The sequence below is a fragment of the Dictyostelium purpureum genome, assembly GCF_000190715.1.
Source record: "Dictyostelium purpureum unplaced genomic scaffold DICPUscaffold_47, whole genome shotgun sequence".
NCBI lineage: Eukaryota > Evosea > Eumycetozoa > Dictyosteliales > Dictyosteliaceae > Dictyostelium > Dictyostelium purpureum.
In genome coordinates, this window is record NW_003519384.1 from 58,006 (window position 1) to 78,030 (window position 20,025).

At 28.2% G+C, this 20,025-nt stretch overlaps 7 protein-coding genes across 7 annotated transcripts; 4 read left to right on the top strand and 3 right to left on the bottom strand.

The window, feature by feature from the left end:
* Positions 1-3,096: 3,096 nt before the first annotated feature.
* DICPUDRAFT_53617 (uncharacterized protein) lies at positions 3,097-7,503 on the top strand (the record flags this gene model as incomplete). The annotated part of the gene is made up of 3 exons (XM_003285466.1): positions 3,097-3,222; positions 3,291-3,364; positions 3,432-7,503. The coding sequence occupies 3 exons, from the start codon at positions 3,097-3,099 to the stop codon at positions 7,492-7,494; spliced, it is 4,263 nt and encodes a 1,420-aa protein (XP_003285514.1). The 3' UTR covers positions 7,495-7,503.
* Positions 7,504-7,934: 431 nt separating this feature from the next.
* DICPUDRAFT_29490 (uncharacterized protein) lies at positions 7,935-9,374 on the bottom strand (the record flags this gene model as incomplete). The annotated part of the gene is made up of 2 exons (XM_003285488.1): positions 7,935-8,821; positions 8,912-9,374. The coding sequence occupies 2 exons, from the start codon at positions 9,372-9,374 to the stop codon at positions 7,935-7,937; spliced, it is 1,350 nt and encodes a 449-aa protein (XP_003285536.1).
* Positions 9,375-9,824: 450 nt separating this feature from the next.
* Positions 9,825-11,246, bottom strand: DICPUDRAFT_29461 (uncharacterized protein; the record flags this gene model as incomplete). The annotated part of the gene is made up of 2 exons (XM_003285489.1): positions 9,825-10,027; positions 10,778-11,246. Coding segments are annotated over 2 exons (672 nt in total), but the record flags the coding sequence as incomplete, so codon positions are not given.
* Positions 11,247-16,264: 5,018 nt separating this feature from the next.
* Positions 16,265-16,522, top strand: DICPUDRAFT_149409 (uncharacterized protein; the record flags this gene model as incomplete). The annotated part of the gene is made up of 1 exon (XM_003285467.1): positions 16,265-16,522. One exon carries the CDS (start codon positions 16,265-16,267, stop codon positions 16,520-16,522), a length of 258 nt encoding a protein of 85 aa, XP_003285515.1.
* Positions 16,523-17,187: 665 nt separating this feature from the next.
* On the top strand, positions 17,188-17,646 carry DICPUDRAFT_149410 (uncharacterized protein; the record flags this gene model as incomplete). Its single annotated transcript, XM_003285468.1, has 3 exons — positions 17,188-17,200; positions 17,315-17,431; positions 17,510-17,646. The coding sequence occupies 3 exons, from the start codon at positions 17,188-17,190 to the stop codon at positions 17,644-17,646; spliced, it is 267 nt and encodes an 88-aa protein (XP_003285516.1).
* Positions 17,647-17,880: 234 nt separating this feature from the next.
* DICPUDRAFT_149411 (uncharacterized protein) lies at positions 17,881-18,242 on the top strand (the record flags this gene model as incomplete). The annotated part of the gene is made up of 2 exons (XM_003285469.1): positions 17,881-18,097; positions 18,196-18,242. 2 exons carry the CDS (start codon positions 17,881-17,883, stop codon positions 18,240-18,242), a joined length of 264 nt encoding a protein of 87 aa, XP_003285517.1.
* Positions 18,243-18,418: 176 nt separating this feature from the next.
* On the bottom strand, positions 18,419-19,183 carry DICPUDRAFT_91520 (uncharacterized protein). Its single transcript, XM_003285490.1, has one exon. The coding sequence runs from the start codon at positions 19,116-19,118 to the stop codon at positions 18,450-18,452; it is 669 nt and encodes a 222-aa protein (XP_003285538.1). The 5' UTR covers positions 19,119-19,183; the 3' UTR covers positions 18,419-18,449.
* Between the last annotated feature and the right edge of the window lie 842 nt (positions 19,184-20,025).

The window sequence follows — 20,025 nt, forward strand, 5'->3', positions numbered from 1 at the left end:
TATATATATATATATCGCATATAACTTTATATAGTACTATATAAAGTATACATTTTATACAAAATACATTTCTTTAAAAAAAAAAAAAAAGAAACAATAAACATAACATCAAAATTCATCCACATACAACACAATATATTAACACACTCACCACTAACTCACACTAGAGCAGTACATTAAAATACTCTCATAACCTCGTTCTCACAAATATATTTTTTTTTATTCAATATTATTATAATAAAAATAAAAACAATAGAATAGTTTTGATATCTTGGAAAAGAATTTGTTTTTTATTTTTTAGTTTTAAATATTATTTTTTAATAATATAAAAAATAACTATAAATATATATAGTATTATAGTTTTGTTTTTGATATAGCACAAAGTTTTATTTTTTATTTTTATTTTTTATTTTTATTTTTTATTTTTATTTTTATTTTTATTTTTATTTTTATTTTTATTTTTATTTTTTATTTTTATTTTTATTTTTAAGATTGTACAATCAATTATGTGTTATTAATTTAATCAAATAATTTTTGTAAGTTTTTTTTAAAAAAAAAAACTATATATAATGTGCATAGTACACTGTAATAATCAGATTTAAATTATAATAAAAAAACAAAAAACAAAAAAATCAACACATAAAAAAAACTCACACTCAATAATAAATAAATAATTTTAATTTTTTTTTTTTTTGTTTTATTAAAATTAATTTTTAATATTATAACATATTTATTTATATAATTATATAAATAATAATTTATCATTCAAACTTTATATATAAATAATTCCCCAACATAATTATTTTTCAAAAAAAAAATAATAAATAAAAATTAAAAAAAATTTTTTAAAATTTTTTTTTTTTTTTTTAAATTTTATTTTTTTATTTTTTTTTTTTTTATTATTTTTTTTTTTTTTTATTATTTTCCCCCCCTTAACCCTTTATTTATTTTATTTTCAAAACGTAAATCTTAAGGTTAGGAAAATTATTTAATAATAATAATAAAATAATAAATAAGTTTATTATTTATATAGTAATATAGAAGAAAAAAAGAATAGTTTTAAAAAAAATAATAATAAAATAAAAATATATTAATAAAAATAATAATTAGAATATAGTTAAAATTAATAGGACAAAAATAACAATAGTAGTAATAGTATCATAAATAATATTTTTTTTAAAATACATATAAAATAATAATAAATCATACAATAATAATAAAATTTTTTAATAATTTTAAAACATTGCAATACAATAATAATAATAATAATAATAAACAAAAATATAGAAATAAAATAATACTATAGTTTTTAAACAATTGTCTATAGTATTTAAAGAGTTAGGGCTGGATTCTCAACAAAATAATTCATTAATAATTCCTCCTCCTCCATCACCGACCTCGCCATATATTCGACGACACGTTCGTCAGCATTCTAGATCAAATTCAAGTACTCCTGGGGGTGAAGGATCCACAACAAACAATAATAGTAATAATAACACAATAAATAATAATAATATTGGCAGTAATAATACACAAAATCCTGGAAACGGCGCAGCAATAAATAATAGTAATATTGGGAATATATCACCAACTAACAGTTCAATTCCTTCAGGTTTTGGAAATAGTGGTAATTCAATAAATAATAGTGGTAGTATTAGTGGATTAAATAATAGTAATCCAATAGGGAATAGTGTAAATTCATCAAACGGTATATCAAATAGCATTGGTAGTAGCAATAATAGTATTAATGCATCAGGATCTTTAGCTACATCGACTTCATCAAATACAATAAATAAATCTTCTGGAGCAAATAGAATAAATAAATCAAATTATAGTGCCGATAGCTTATTATCAAATTCAAATAATCAAATAAGACAACCATCACAACCACCACAACAACCACCACCACAACCACCGACCCAAATCCCACACACTCAGCAACAACCTCAATATCATTACTCAAGAAATATTAATACTGGTTCACAAAACACATTAATAAATTTATCATCCCCACCATCAAAAAATCTTGGAGCTTCTTCAGATCACTCATTCTTTGATGAAGTACTCACACCAACACCAGTAACACATAATAATAGCAATAGTAATTCAAATATAACTTCAAATATTTTTGATAGTGATCCATTATCATTTTTAGAGTATAATAGTTTTACAAGTAGATACCAACCAAGTATCAAGACATCAAATTCATCCTCTTCATCTTTATTTAGACAACCTTTACCACCACCAATCCAACCACCACCAAATTTACAACAATATATACAACAGCAACAACATTCAAATATAACTGTATCAAATATAAATAATAGTAGCAATAGTATATCAAATATTTCACCAAATTTAAAGAGTAGTAATAATAGCAGCTCAGGTTCAGTTCCAACCAACTTTAACTTGAGACAATCAACAGACTCATTAACCCCTCCACCACAAACCTCCACTTCATCTGTAGATTCACAAGTAATAGCAACCCCATTATCTCCATTAACAACACCAACTTCACCTAACAATATAAATACAAGTGGGAATATAATAAATCAAAATTTAAATTCAAGTAAAGATACAATTAAAGAAATAAATAATAATAATAATAGTAACAGCAACATACCAAGTCCACTACCAGTTATCGTTTTACCAAAATCACCTTCATCGAGAGGCGTTAGACCAGCAAGTGCACCAGTTCCCTCTGCACCATTTTTAGTTAATAATAGAGTTATAAACACTTCATCAAATAGTAATATTAGTAATATAAGCACAGATTTAAATTTATCAACTTCGACTTCATCATCATCACCACCATTAAATATTTCAGTTTCTTCGCCATCAAAATCTGAAGATTCACCACCAACTTTATCGCCCTCATATAAACAAATACAACAACAAATACAGCAACAACAAAACCAAACCTCGTCTTATTCACCAAAACCCAGATCACCATCTGTATCTTCACCACCAACAAATTCATCACCAAGCCCATCACCTTTAGGATCACCAAGTATATCAACTCAAATTCCACCACCACCACCACCTGTAACAAATAGTAGTCATAAAAAAGAATCTGATTCCTCATCTTGGTCAATCATGTCCAAATTTTTCAAAAAGAAACCTGTTGAATCGAAATGGGACCTACGAAAATCAAATTCGCAAGTTCTAAATATAGAGGATAAATGCAGATGTTCATATAGATTACCAAATGGTTTAAAGGGGGTAAGTAATAGTAATTAAAATAATAATAGTATAATCAAAATATTAATATTTTTAAATTAAACTTTTAGATCGCAAAAGCAACTGTTGCATTTTCAACATCATTTTCATATTGTGAATTATTTATAACTAATGGAAATGGAGAGTAAATATAAATATAACTAAAAAAAAAAAAATATCGCATATTAATAATTAATTTTTTTTATTATCAGAAAAATATGTTTTGGTTTAACTAATAATGATCATCCAATTGATATCTATCCAGGTTATTTTAGATCGTCATATGGTTATATGGGTGATGGTAAAATATATGGAGGCACAGGAGAGGGTAAAGTTTATGGGCCAACATTCACAGCAGGAGATGTTATTGGTTGTGGTTATGACTCATCAGCAAAAACTATATTTTTCACCAAGAATGGTGTATATTTAGGGTCGGCATTCCAAAAAGTTTCACTTTCAAGTAATATGTATCCAACTGTGGGTTTACAATCACCAGGGGAAGCAGTAGTGATTAATTGTGTACCACCATTTTCATATCGTGGTGCATCCGATAAACTAAGTAAACAACAGGTTAACAATGTTCCAGTTGCATCATCAAATTCCGAAGATTTAATCCCAAAAGAAGAATTTGAACTTGTTAAATGGAATACAAAGAAGGATAAAATCGGTAAAAATGTTGTAGTAATGGATCGTAAGGCATTTTTGCCACATGACTCGCCCAAAGATACAATAGGAGGTATTCGTGCCACCCAACCATTAAATGACAGTAATGGATTTTGTTATTTTGAGGTTATAATTGATAACTTAGAACGTGGTCAAATTTCAATTGGTCTTGCTCAACAAGAATATCCAAATAATCTTCATATTGGCTGGATAAAGAGTTCTTATGGCTACCATAGCGATGATGGCAGAAAGTTTAAATGTAAAGAAGAACCAGGTGTTAATGAAGGAGAACCATATGGAGAAAGCTATAAAAAAGGTGATGTCATTGGTTGTGGTATGAACTTTAAGTACAAAGAAATCTTTTTCACAAAGAATGGCATGTATATTGGTTCGGCCTTTTCAAATGTTTATTACACCCTATATCCATCTGTTGCTTTAAGTGAACCTGGAACCTCTATAATAGGAGTTTTTAGTCCACCATTTAAATTTACACAAATTGCATTAATGATAAAAAATTTCCCGCAACCAAGTTTTATGTTACCAAAACAACAACAACCCAACATTACATCCACTACTACAACAACCACCACAACATCATCTTCAAATATTAAATCTAGTAACAATGACTCAATATTTAATTTAGATTCATCAGCAATGACAACAGTCAGTAAAAGAACTTCGCCACCACATTCAATTGGAGGAGGTGGTTCTTATAATTCGCTTTCATCTTTCTCTTCTTTAAGTAGCGGCCCAACTTCAAATTCACCAATGTCATCATCAACTTCTATTCCACCACCACCCAGTCATTTCTCTTCATTATGGTTTAATGGAGGTGGAAATGAAAGTTCTAACAATGGAGGTAGTGGAAATATTACAAATACTCAACTTAATAACCAGTTATTAAATAGACATTGTGTATCATTACCTGTTGTCCCATCAAGCTCAAATAATCTTACAGGCTTATCAATGACATTCCCTTCAATTTCACCAAATTCATCACCACAAGTTTCACCAAGAAAGAATTTAAGTAGCAGCGATGATTTACAATTTGTTCAGTTCCAAGATGACGGCCAACCACCCTCTGCATGGAGACGTTGTGGTAAATCAATTAAAATGAAAGATGATAATATCACATTAACAATGATGAGGAAAAAGACTTCAGTTGCAATGGCAGATCGTCCATTTTCACCCAACTCACCAACCACTATTTGTTATTTCGAAGTTTATCTTGAAGGTCATGACAAGAAAGGTTCTATTACTGTTGGTTTGTCACATTCAACATATCCATTTAATAAACATATTGGTAGAGAACCAAAATCATATGGTTATTCAAGCGAGGGTGAAAAGTTTGGAGGCTCAGAAGAAGGTGAACCATATGGACCAACATTTTTTGGTGATGGAGATTGTGTTATTGGTTGCGGTATTAACACCAGTACTAAAGAAATATTTTTTACAAAGAATGGTCGATATATAGGTGTAGCATTTTGGAATGTCCCATCAGAACCCCTTTATCCATCAGTTTCATTCAGAGGTATTGTGGGTGGAATTTGTATCGCCACTTTCCATACCCATTTTAAATTCAACTTTGAAGATTTACCAGGTGTTTCCCCATCTATTTGGACAAAGAATTTAGGACCAGACCGTCAAAATAATGGATTTAAAAATTGGCCACCAAATGATGTTGGCATTTGGCTTGAAGCAATCAATTATAAACAATACAAAAAGAATTTCCATGATAATAATATTTCAGGTCGTCATTTAATTAATATTAATAATAGAGATCTCAAGAATGAATTGAAAATCGAACCATTTGGTCATAGAGATGATATCCTCGACCGTCTCAAGAAAATGAGAGAAATTTGGAATATTAAGAGTCCAGAATCATATCAAGGTTCAGAAGGTTCGTTAATGGATGATAATAAGAAATCTCTTAAGTGGAGGGATAGTAGCAACGAAAGTGAAGAAGAAACCATTTCAGATATCTCTCATTCTGGAAAAATAACACGCCCAATGAAATCTTATTCAGCCAAAGAAATAGAAGATAGAAATCGTAGAAGCACAATTGGCGGAATTGAAAAGAAAAATAAATTCTTTGTTGATCAAGACCGAACACTAGCAGATTCTATGGGTTCAGATGATTCAGAATTTATACAACAACCAGACGAAAAGACATCCTCAAAAACTTTAAATCAACAACAAATAAGATATTTACAACAAAAAGGTCCAGAAAAAGATATTATCACAACAAATAATCCATATAATACATTTTCACCAAGTATAACTCATCCACCCCAACAAAAGAATAGTGTTTCAAATAGCAAGAGCAATAATAATAATAACAATAATAGTAATAGTAATAATAATTTCTCACTTCCTCCAATTATTGGCAATTCAGGTGGTAATATACCTCAAATTCATCATACATTCCTTCAACCACAAGATATTCTTCCAACATCAAAATTCTATACCCAAAACTCAAATAATAATGTCAATGTAAATAATAATCCAAATAATATCCTAATAAATTTCAAACCAATAGCAAATGCTAATACAAATAATTCATTATCAACGTCATCATTACCTCAACCCCAACAACAACAACAAATCACATCATCAAGTAGTGTTGGCCAACAACAATTCCAACAATCACAGTCATTATCTCAACAACAAATTTCCACTCCGCCACCAAGATTTGAATACGAAATTGATTTCAATGAATTAGAATTTGGTCCAACAATTGGTAAAGGTTTCTTTGGTGAAGTTAAAAAAGGTTATTGGAGAGAAACTGATGTAGCCATTAAGATTATTTATCGTGATCAATTTAAAACCAAATCTTCGTTAGTAATGTTCCAAAATGAAGTTTCAATTTTAAGCAAACTAAGACATCCAAATGTTGTACAGTTTTTGGGTGCTTGTACAGCTGGTGCTGAAGAACATCATTGTATAGTAACTGAATGGATGGGAGGTGGCAGTCTAAGACAATTTTTAACAGATCATTTCACTATTTTAGAAGACAATCCTCATCTTCGTCTCAAGATTGCTTCAGATATCGCCAAGGGTATGTGTTATTTACATGGTTGGACCCCAGCAATTTTACACCGTGATTTATCTTCAAGAAATATTTTATTAGACCACAGCATCGACCCAAATAACCCATCAAGAGGTTACTCAATCAATGACTTCAAATCCAAAATTTCAGATTTTGGTCTTAGCAGATTAAAGATGGAACAGGGTCAATCAATGACCTCATCAGTTGGCTGTATACCTTATATGGCACCTGAAGTTTTCAAAGGTGAAAGTAATAGCGAAAAAAGTGATGTTTATTCATATGGTATGATACTTTGGGAACTCCTTACTTCTGATGAACCACAACAAGATATGAAACCAATGAAAATGGCTCATTTGGCTGCTTATGAATCCTACCGTCCACCTATCCCATTAACCACCCCACCAAAATGGAAAGAATTATTAACCCAATGTTGGGATACAAATCCAGATAAACGTCCAACCTTTAAACAAATCATTGCCCACTTAAAAGAAATGAGTGAACAAGGTTTATCTTCTTTCGCCCCTGTTCTTCCCCAAGTGATAGATACTGGCGTATATGCTTAAAATGGAACCAAAAAAAAAAAAAAAAATTATTTATTTAATAAATTATACTTAATCATTAAACTAACAATAATAATAATTATAACAATAATAGTAATAACAAAATAAATAACTCAATAATAAATAATAGTAATAATAATTTCAATTATTCAGTACCGAAAAAAGTAAATTAAATCCTTTCAATAACTTGTTTGTAAATTATATATATTTTTTAAAAAATAGAAAAAAAGAATCGAGAAAATACCAAAACAATTAATAAAATAATTTTTGGTTTATATAAATATAATTCTCTATAAAAAAATAAAAATATCGAATTAAAATACTATTTCTTTTTTTTTTTTTGTTTTTATTTTTATTTTGAAATTTGTATTTATTTGGAGTTTAATAAAAAAACATTAATAAAACAATTTTATTTTTAAAATATTTTATTTATTATTTTTTATTTATTGAGAAACTTCGACTAAATATCTCATTCTGATTTGTGATGTGTTGTAAACAATGTATTCGTTCATTTCTAAAAAGTAGCCTGTGGTATCTTTAACTTGTTCTGGTTTAGAGAGTGGAATGCAAACACCATTATTTAAAATGATACTATTATCAAAGTTTGGACCATTTTTTCCAACACCTTTTGTGCTATTTGTACCCGTTTGTGGAGATTCCATGTAATGAGCACTCTTGAATTCGGCCATAGTACCAAGAGCGACTTCTGAGAGTAAGAGGAAATTACGATTGCTAGTGTTTGGTGTTTGCCATGATTTACAATAATTGATTGATTTTTGGAACATATCAGCGAAATATACACCTTTACCGAACATATAACCAGTGGCTGGGGCTTCTGGTGGTGCGATCTTTAGACCTTGAGAAAGGATTGAAAGATAATTTGTTGTTAAACTACCGTGCCATAAAAGATAATGATTTTTAAGAGATTTATGTTGTTGGAATTTTTCAGGTTCTCCTTTTCTTTGGATTTTGTAGACATTGTGAATCTTTTGGTGACAACCAGTATTTAAAGTATATTTCTTAATAATTTCGAATTCTGGTGTATTTTCATTTAATTTTTCCATGCAGACATTAACAGCTTTGAAACAATAATCATATGGGTGCATTGAAGAATTTTGATGGGCAGCAATTAAAATTTTACTAACAGTTTCCATTTCGTCAAGATTTTGTAAAAGTTTAATTTTGGTAGCGATTTCATGTTGATGTCTTAAAACTTGCATTTTTTCGGTTCTGAAATCAGAATGGGGAATTAATTCAAAGAATTTGTTGCTTAATTCTAATTGACTTTCGAGAACTTCGTTGATTGGTGGGAGGGTATCATCATTCTTGCCTTCTTTTTGATCGTCATCATTATCGTCATTAACAGAATCTTTTTTGGCCCTGATTGCCTTGAGGGTTTCGATAGTTTCGTTTAGTTTACCTAAAATAGCAACAGCGTTATTAATGGCATCTTTTGAGAGACGACCTAATGGCATAATATCGGTATCAATTTTAAGGGATTTTAATTGATTAGAGATTGCTTCAACATTACAGAATTGCGACATAACATCAAAGATTTCTTTTGGAAGTTTTGAAGGTGGATATTTAGAGAGATCAAATGGATGGAGAACCTCTTTCTTTGATCTATCAGTTCTATCAATATTTAATAAATGATATTTGCCATCGACTCTTTGGAAATTGGTCATTGTGGCTTGAGAGAATATGTTACCAGTTTTTTGTTTGAAAAGTTTGCAGAACTCGTTAATAGCTTCTTCTTTGGAATATGGAGTTTTTTGATATTGACCAGAATCACCAATTCTTCCCCAACGATTAAAGATAAAGTAACGGTCAAGATTTGGGTTATAAATAATTTGTAATTTATAGAAATTATTTTCACCATACATACCATAACCAGCATCAACCTTGGTTAAAAGTACATCATAAATAAGACCACTTTCTTGATCAACATAAACCTCGCTGTTTGATTCCATTCTAGAGAGTGTATCAACAACTGGCTTTAATTCTTTTTTGTTGGCTTCCATAAGCTCTTTCTTTGATTCGATGTACTTGACATAATCTTCTTCATAGTTGACAGAATTTTGGTTCCAATCGAAAATGGTGGAGATTTCTCTTGCTGGAAGGTTGTTTGCAGGAATCTTTTTAGCACCCATCTTTTCAAGAGCCTCTCTCATTTTTCCAGATTCTTGTTGTGAAGCATAATAGTTTGGAGTTTTTCCAGCAATATCTTGGGTATCAATCTCGGCACCTTTATTATGTAAAAGAGTTAAGAGAGTAACATTTTCAAATGAGCCATATTCGGTTGGTGAAACGACACAGTGAATAACAGATTTCTTATCAGAATCTTTGATGTTAAGATTTGGTTTCTTGGTGAGAAGGGTTTCGACAATTTTGATATTATTGGCCTTAACAGCATAAAAGATTGGTGGTTGGCCTAAACCATCGGCACAGTTAACATCGGCTGAATTATTCAAAAGAGTTTTAACTAAAAATGCGTGATTGATGATTATAGCATAAATTAATGGGGTTATTTGATTGTCTTCATATTTGAATCTTAAATTTAAATTTGGTTTTTTGTGTAAGAGTGTGATAAAATCTTTTGGTAATTGGTAATTATCAAAATTGGTATTCTCTTTTGGCTCTTTAATATCAAGTAATGATAATGAAAAAGCAGTATGACCATCTTTATCTCTTTGATTGATATCCAATTTTTGATCGAATAAAAATTGAATAAATGGTGCATTCTTTGAAATAGCAGCATAATGAAGAGGAGTTCTATCTAAATTATCTTTGGTGTTTGGAGAGACACCATTACCTAAGAGTTTAGTTTGAATACGGTCAGCCCAGTTTGAAACTGAACTTGGATACATTCCAATAAAGTGGAAAAGATTTTGTTTTTCGGCATTGGTAACTTTTAATTCCTCTGGATTACGACATTTAGATAAAAGAGTAAGAGCTAGTTGATATTTATTGGCCTTGAAAGCATCACGGAGTGAACTAAAGAGATCCAAACCATTATCTAACATAATATAAGCAACACCTTGCCAATTATTAGAAATAACGTGATAGAATAAACCAACAGTTTGTTTATCAATTTTTTCAATTGTATACTCGGCTTTGGTTGGTTTAATAGTTGCATCTGGTTTATTTAAATTAACTGGAAGCTCTTTCTTTTCAATTTTGATTCTGTATTTGTGAATGTTTGACTTAACATCTGCACCTTTTTGGATAAGACTAATGGCACAATCTGGATGCTTAAATAATAATGAGAATGCTAATGGTGAATTACCATCTTCATCAACTCTATTGATATTTGCTTTTCTTTGAATTAGCAATAAAGAGGAAACGGTACTACCATGTTGACAAGCATAAAACAAAGGAGTTCTGCCAAACTTATCTGGTAAATCGATGTTGATGGTTTCAAAGGAAGCCAACGAACTAACAACTTGAACTGGATCATAGCTATTACCATTTTCAATTTCTCTACTACCAATTTTGACAAAGGCATAATGAAGTGGAGTACGGCCAAGATAATCTTGATCATTTAATGGGGCATTATGTTTGATTAAAAGATCTTCAATTTCGAATGAACTATTAGTATCGGCACCACTTGCATTAATACTGTAGTGAAGAGCACTTCTCTTTTTATGATCGACAATCTTTGGGTCTGCACCATTTTGAAGAAGAATAGAGATTGGATTATCTTCGCCTTCGAGAGCATCATCAGAAATATTGTGTTTATTTTGGCAAGCAATCATTAATGGTGTTAAGCCTTTATAATCTTGTTTATTGACTGGAGAGTTTTTAATTGTTAACTTTTTAATGAGTGGGAAATTCATTTTGGCACAGGCTAAATGTAATGGGGTACGGTCAAATAAGTTGGCAATCTTTAAATTACAACCTTTGTGAATTAGGAGTGTGGCAATTTGGAAATGATTGTTTTCGATAGCCATATGAAGTGGTGTTTCATTATTGACTGTAACAGGGTCAATGTCTTTGGTATTAAACTCGAAGAGGACATTAACAATCTCTAAAGAACCAACTAAAACTGAAAAATGTAAAGCTGTTCTTTTAAGAACTGGAGTATCTTTATCAATAACAACTGGCTCGTTATAAATATCATCTTGATCGCTATTATCATCTGAACTGTCTTCATCTGAATAGTCTTCGTAGTCTTCCTCTTCATCTTCATCTTTGTTGTTGTCTTCATCATCACTTGTTCTCATTGATTCATCAGCATCTTGAGTTTCAATAAATTTAGTTTCTGGAAGAGTAAGATCTGGTTTGGCTTTAGCAATTAATTTACGAAGGAAATTAATTGTGAAAGTAATATTTGCAGTGTTGGAAATATTTGATTTAAAGTTTTTAATAAAAGCCATAATTGGGGTGAGGAATTGTTTATTGAAATTATTAACCAGAGCGGGAAGATCTTTTGATTTTAATACCAATTCTGTAATACGGACAAAGTGTAAAGAATTTTGTAAATTGATAATATTGTGAAGAATATTTGAACCACTGGAACTGTAAGTACCAATTAATGAGGCACCTTTTTCTAAAAAGAAAATAATGGCTGGAATATTTTGTTTTTCAAAAGCCAACATGAGTGGAGTATTACCTTCCTTATTTTTTAAATTGATGTTAATACCTTTTTCGACTAAAAAGTTGGCGACTTCGTTAAAGATTTTTAATTTCTCTTCAAGAACAGCAGCTTGGAATTCCTGTTCAGTTTCTTCAGGCTTCTTTTTAATTGAACACTCTATATCAGAGAAGCAAATAATATGGAGAGCACCATTTTGGTCTTTATTGCAATGATTAATATCGGCCTTACCTTGATTAACAAGGTAGACGAGATTGTTGATAAATGATGGACTGATTGTTGAACTTAATGATTGTAATAAAATACTAGTACCATTTTCATCACAAGTATTTGCATCGGCATTGTTATCTAACAAATATTTGGTAATTTGGAAATGATTTTTTCTAATAGAAATTGATAATGGAGTGGATTTCCAATCGTTAAATTCATTAACATCCAATTTGAAATCAGAAACTAAATAACTGGTTATTGATTTCCAACCATAGGCAGTAGTAAAGTGAAGAGTAGTATTCTTTGAGGAATCGATAACTTTTGGTTGAGCATTATAGTGAAGCAAGAAAGAAACAATTTTGAAATGACCATTAGTAGCAGCCAATACTAAAGCGGTTCTTTTGAATTTTTCTTTTTTTTCTACGTCAGCTTTACCTTCCTCGACCAAAACTTTAACAGCATCATATTTTCCATTGGCAGCAGCTTTCATTAAAGCGGTATATCTAGTACCTTTTTCAGGAACATCAACATCAGCACCGGATTCAAGGAGAGCACGAATTGAACCACATTGACCTTCTTGTGCAGCAAAATGAAGGGCATCTTGGTTCTTTTTATTCTTGGTTTTAACGTAGTCTTTGATTGATCTATCTTTACCAGCTTTAACCAAGGCCTTGATATTTTGAACTCTGCCCAATTTAGCGGCGATCATTAATGGTGTAAAACCTTGATTATTTAAATCATTTAATTCGACACCTTTGCTAACTAAAAAGTTAATGTTGACTGGGAGTGAACAAGCAGCAGCATAATGAATTGGTTTGAAAAGGTTACCATCTGGTTTGTTAAAATCTTGGGAAGAATCAACAAGCTCTTTCAAGAATTTACCTTTTGAATTAATAGCAGCAAAATGGACTGGTGTTACACTACCCTGGTTGGTTTTCTTTGTGGCTGAAACTGATTTAAATGGTGGGAGATCACCACCTTCTGGATCAAGTACTTTGTTATGGATATCATTAAAACCAAAGCCACCTCTCTTATTGAATTTGGTAACTAAATAGTTTGTAAGTTCGAGATTACCAGATCTAGCGGCTATAAATGTTGCATTCAATTCGTTATATCTGTAAAAGTCATTATTATCTAATTTTTCTAATTCCTCAATAGTTGATAATTTTACACAATTATTACCCAATGCCACATTTAAAATTGAATCGCTATGATGATCTAATGATAACTAAAATATAAAAAAAAAAAAAGTTAATATATTTATTTAATAGTTTATATTTATACCCTGTTACTTACAGAATAAGTTTCATAAGCACTACTATCATGAATAAAAGCTTCGTCACCTTCTTTGCCACCTCTTGATTGATTAAGAGCCCTAACAGCATGACCATAAGTAAAACGAGAATATGAACCAGTTGAGGCTCTATGGAAAGATGAAACTGGTAGTCTAACTCTTTTAGCATTTTTAAGATCTTCATAAATTAACTTCATTGCTTCGATGTTATTGGTGAGAATTGAATAATCGAATGGTGAATATCCAACTGAAACTGACCATGGACATAATAATGAGTGATAACGGCCCTCTTTAATTATTTCTTTTAATAATGGTATATTATTAACTAAAACAGCCCTAGTGGCCTCTCTAGTGGTACAAACTGCACAACAAAAATCGGATGGTTGAGTTCTGTTTTTAGCATCTTCAAGGTCTGGATCATTTTCAACTTCGGGAATATTAGGATTTGGGTTACCTTTTTTAGTTTGTGCTCTAAGTGTGGCCTTGGTTGGTTTTGCGACTTTAACTGGTTTTTCTTTGGCAACTTTTTTAGACTCACCACCTTTAACTTTGGATTTCTTTGTGGTCTTTTCTTCATCGTCGCTCTCTTCTTCATGGTCATCTTGTTCGTCCTTCTTTCTCTTGCCAGATGATTTCTTTTTTTCAACCAATGGTTTAATTGTTTGTCTTTCGATAGCGGCTGATTTCTTTGATTTCTTCTTTTCTTTTTCATTTTCAGATTCTGATGATGATTCCTCTGATTCACTTTCACTTTCTGATTCCAATTTCTTTGACTTCTTTGACTTTGATGGTTGTTTCTTTTTAGTTTTCTTTTTCTCTTTTTCACTTTCTGATGATGACGATGAGGAAGATTCACTTTCACTTTCTGATGATGACTCTTGTTGTTTCTTTGATGATTTCTTTTTATTTTGTTTCTTTGATGAGGATGATGATTTCTTTGATGATTTCTTGGTTTCTTTTTCACTCTCTGATGATTCATCTTCTGATTCACTCTCACTTTCAGATTCACTTTCAGATTCATGCTTCTTTTTGTTCTTCTTTTTATCTTTTTGCTTGTCATCTTCCTTCTTCTTTTTGGTGACATCTTTCTTTTTCTTTTCTTTCAATTTCTTTTCTTTCTCCTTTAATTTTTTTTGTTTTTCTTTCTCTTTTTGTTTTTCCTTGGCTTCCTTTTCTTTTTGTTTCTTTAAAGCAGCTTCAGCCTTCTTCTTTTCAGCAGCAGTTGGTTTTTTATCATTGTTGTCTTCTTTTTCAGATTCTTCTTCAGACTCACCCTCTTCGGACTCATCCTCTTCTTCAGATTCCGAACTTTCATTTTCTTCCTCGACAACTGATATTACTCTTTTTAATTCGGTTTTTGAAATTCTATAGATAGTTGGAGTTTTAGCATTGGCCTTTAAGGTAGTTGAAATAATAATTGATTCGATTGGGATTTTTGAGTTGGAAGATTCTGGTGAAACTTTATATTCGGTTTCATCGTCTGATACAGTCAACCATCTAACATAAACTTCTTTATTTTTAACAGGTACATCCTCTAAGGCATATGCGATCCAAAACAAATCTTTGGATGTTTCATCTGGTCTAATTACAAAAAATGTTCCTTTGATATATTTGATCTAGATAAAATTTTAAATTTTTGTAAAAATTTTTTTTTGAAATTTGATATTATTTTATATTTGAATAAAAAAAAAAAAAAATTTTGTAAAATTAAAAAAAAAATATTAATATTTATTTTTAAAATATTCAATCTATATTGTTTTAAAAAAATAATAATTACCTTTTCAGATTGTGGGTCCCCTCTTTTAAGAGCAATTGATGCCATATTTTATTATAATTTTAAAAAAAAAGAATGTAAAAAGGTATTTTTTTTTTTTTTTTTTTTTTTTTGCAATTATAATTAAAATGTAATTAAAAAATATACCTTTATTTTTTTTTTTTTTTTTTTTTTCTTTTGATTATATAATCTTTTTATTTATTTTTTGTTTATATATTTACAACAAAAAAAGATTTTAATAGTAAAAAAAAAAAAAAAAAATAGTTTAAATAAAAAAAATAATTTACAAAAAATACCCAAAAACAACGATTATGAACTTGTTTATGTGTGTGAACAAAAAATTTAATAAAAAGAAAAAAAAAAAAAATTTGAAAAAATTGAAAAAATTTAAAAAAAAAAAAAAAAAAATTTAAAAAATTTGTTTTTTTTTTAAAAAATTCCATTTTCTACCAAGAAAATATTTTTCTCAAATTGCTTAATTTATTGATAAATTCATCTTCTAAAATTTTTTTTTAAATAAAATATTTATATATTTTTATTTTTCATAACTTTTTAATTATTTAAATAATTTTAATTTTTTTAATATATGATTTTTTTTTTATTTTTTTTTTAATAGCACCTTTTTTTCCAAAATAGTACTAATAAAAAAATGGTATTAGTAAGTAGGAAGATTCATCATATGATGTCGAAAATTTAAAGGTATGAAAATAAATGTCAGTGATCATTTTCAAGTGAAATGTATTTTTTAAAAAAAAATTAAAAAAAAAAAAAAAAAAGTATTTAAATGATTTTAAAAATTAATTATTTCATTCATTCATTTCATTTCATTTATTTAATATTATTTATTTAAAATTAAACTATAATTTATTTTTATTGTACTCATATTCAATTGCTTTAAAAAATGACAATTATTAAAAATATCTCATCATTAAATTGCAGCTTAAAATCAAATGTTAACGGTAATATCAATAGTGCTAGCGGCTCAAACTCAATGTCCAAAAATGCTACTGCTGGTCCAATCTTTGGTTTACTTGGTTTTCTTCTTGGTACAGTTGGTGGTGTTGTCTACGGTGCTATCAATGGCGGTGTATATGGAAATCAGGCAGGTCCAGTAATTGGTAGAAATTTAGATTTCTTGGGAATGTTTGATAAATATTAAAAAAAAAAAAAAAAATTAATCTCAATGTAATCAACTATCATTATTAATATTAAAAATTAAATAATAAATAAAACAAATTTTATTAAATATTATAATTGCTTTTAAAGGTTAAAAAAATTGATATTTTATTTTTTTTGATTTAGTTTTAAATTTTATATTTGAATCATTTCTTTTTTGGGGAGTGTGGTGTTTCGAATTATGATAATTAATATATTTTTATATAAAAATTTTTTTTTTAGAAAATCTCTAAAAAAAAAAAAAATATATTTTAATACTTTTTTTTTGACTTCTTTTACTTGAATGTCATAGCAATATGATTATATATTTATATTAATTTAACATTCGTATATAAAAAGAATTTTATTAAATTAATTAATGTTAGATATTAAAAAATTACAACGAAAAAGATGAAAAAAAAAAAAATCATATTTTTAAAGGTAATAAAGCATATTAAATTAGCTTTTATTGGTTGAACCTTTTTTAAACAAGTATCTCATAAAATAATACTTTTACATGAACTATTAGAATAAATCATTTTAAAACATTTCATATAAAAAAAAAATTATAAAAGAAATTTTTTTTTTTTTAATTTTATAATATAAAACAAATAAATATCAAATATTAAATATTTTAAACTATTAAATTATATAAAAATCATATTAAAAATGACAATTTTAGGTAAATAAATAGTAATATAAAAAAAATTTATTGTTATTTTATTTTAATTAAAATTTTATTTTATTTTTTATATTTCAAAATTTTAAAACACACAAAAATAAAATCTAAATATAGGTTCAATCGTTTCATTATCAAACCCAACTAAATCCGTAAAGAATCAATTTATCTATAATTCCTCAGGTTTAAATGGTAGACTTCAAGGATCAAATGCTAGTGCTGGAAAAATTGGTGGTAATTATTAATTTATGAAATATTCAAAATAAGGTAAAGATCTAATTTTCACACTTTTTTTTTCTTTTTTTTTAATAGATGTTAATAGAGGTATTGCCACAGTAATTGGTGAAACTACTGGAATTGTTGCTGGTGCAGTCATTGGTGGATTAGATTATGCAATTGAAGGTGCACTTGCAGGTATAGCTAAAGGTTTTGCTTTTGGTATTCTTTAAAGAAAAAAAATATATTTTTCATATTAATTTCTATTATTGTTAAAAAAAAGAAAATTCTAAAACTTTTTTAAATAGAGATAATAAAAAAAAAATTATTTATTAAATAAAAAATTAAATTAAATAAAAAATAAAAAAATATTTAAACCACAAATTTTAATTCTTTTATTTTCATATTATAGATCAACTTTGTTTTATTATTACTTATTTATTAATAAAAAATTATTATTTAGAAAAATGACAATAGTTAAATGTATTACTTCATTAAATTGTGACGTTAAATCAAATATTAAAGGTCATGTTGGTAGTGGAAGTGGTGCAATTCAAATGGGAAACAATCAAAATTCATTTGTTATTATGAGTTTACTTGGTGGCGCAGTTGGTTTAGTCACAGGTCTTTTAACTGGACTTGGAATTGGCGCTGCATCTGGTTTAAAATCTGGATTGCAATATGGTAGGATTCATAATAATATCATTATATATTTTTAATATAGTAATTATATTAACACACCCCCCAATATTTTTTAAATATATACAACTATATAATTTTAGCTGTTACAAGTTTAATCGAAAATCCTGCTTCAGTTCTTAACCCATAAATGCATAGTTAGGGGTTCAATAATGGCTCTATTTTTTTTAAAATAAAAATAAATTAATTGTTTCCAATAACAATGACTGTGTGGTGTGTGATTTTTATTTGTTACAAAGTGTGTGTCAGTGTGTGAGGATACATATAAAAATAGAAATATACAAAAAAGAAAATTTTTAAACTTTTGTTGTTATAATTAATACATATTATTGTATTTTTATTTGCTTTTTTGTTTTTTATCTACACTCTTTTTATCTTTATGTTTTTTTGGATTGTTTTTTTTAATTTTTTTACTTTTTTCAACTTTAACTTCATTTTCTAATGATTGGAGTTCTATATCACTGTTGATAGTTTTTTTTTTATTTGTTTGGTAAAAATTATTGCATGCGTTTATAAATTCCTTTTTTAATTTTTTTTTTAGTTCTTGACATTTTTGGCACTGATTCGATTCTTCAGGGTATTCGATATGGTGGTCTATAACAATGTGGTCGCACATGTGTTTTGAGGTGATCCAAACTGAGCATCCTGTATGTTTACACTTTCTATAATTTGGATTTCTAGATCTTTCATAATTATTTTCATTTTTTTCAAATTTGATTTCTTTAACATTTTCTTTATGAATTCTTAACAAATGGTACTTTAGACAACTTTTATTACTGAATCTATTTTGATGAGGTTGTGACAAAGATTTTTGGGTTTGAATAATATCTTGGCAATATGGGCATCTATAATAGTCTAATTCGCCTTTTGCTTCGTCTATTATATGGTCTAGTCTACTCCTGTATCTAACCAAATCCGAAACTTTTAAACTTCCTCTTTCCTTTGTTCCAAATAAATATTCAAATAAATTATATTTACTAACCCGACCAAATACCTTTGGGGCCATTATCAATAGTTCATCAGTTGATATATCATTGAAATCTAGTTTCTTTTCGACAAATCTTTCGATTAAATCTTTTCGGATTGGCTCGTTAATTTTATCTTGCTTTTCTTTTTCTTGTTTTTTCGAGTTTTTTCTTTCTTCTTTATATTTATAATACATTGTTAATAGCTCTTCTCTTTTTTTTTGTTCTGCAAGAATGTTGTTGGATAAATAATTATTGCTATTTTCTTCAATTTTTTCATTGCAAAATTCTTTAATTTCGTTACTATCTTTTATTATAGTGTCGGTGTTTTGTTTAGAATTATATTTTCTTTTTTTGTTTGGTGGTGAGTCTTTTTGTAATGTTGGAACTGTTATTGGGCTTTTTTGTTTATAGGATTGGTGATCTATATTTTGATGTAAAATATATTCATTGGGATTGAGTTCTAAATGGTTTAGATTATCAATTTCATTAAAAAATGAGTTATTGCTTAAATTTGGAACTAAGCTAGTTTTTGATTTTAATATTGGGGGTGATAATGAACATTCCTTTTTGTTTTTAGTTTTTAAACCTGAAGATGCCTTATCTTCTATAATTTCAATATCATCTAACATTTCGACATTATTAATATTGCTTTCTATTTTATTTAAATCTATTATACTATCTATTTGTTGCGGTATAGAAAAGCTATTAGGTTTATTTTTTAATTTTTCAGAATTATTAATATCGAGTGTATTGTTTATATAAAATGGGTGTAGTGGTGGGGAATTTAAAACATTAGATTGAGGTGTTAGCTGATCTTCTTGATAATTAAAATTATTAGTATTGTTGCTATGGTTTAGAATATCATTGCTAATGATTGGTTGTGATATAAATCCAGGAGATAAAGTATCATTTAAATTTGAAAGTGGTTGTAAGGTTATTAGATGA

Coding starts and splice junctions, on each gene's coding strand:
- DICPUDRAFT_91520 (XM_003285490.1), bottom strand. CDS start 19,118: ATGGCCCCAAAGGTATTTGGTCGGGTTAGTAAATATAATTTATTTGAA.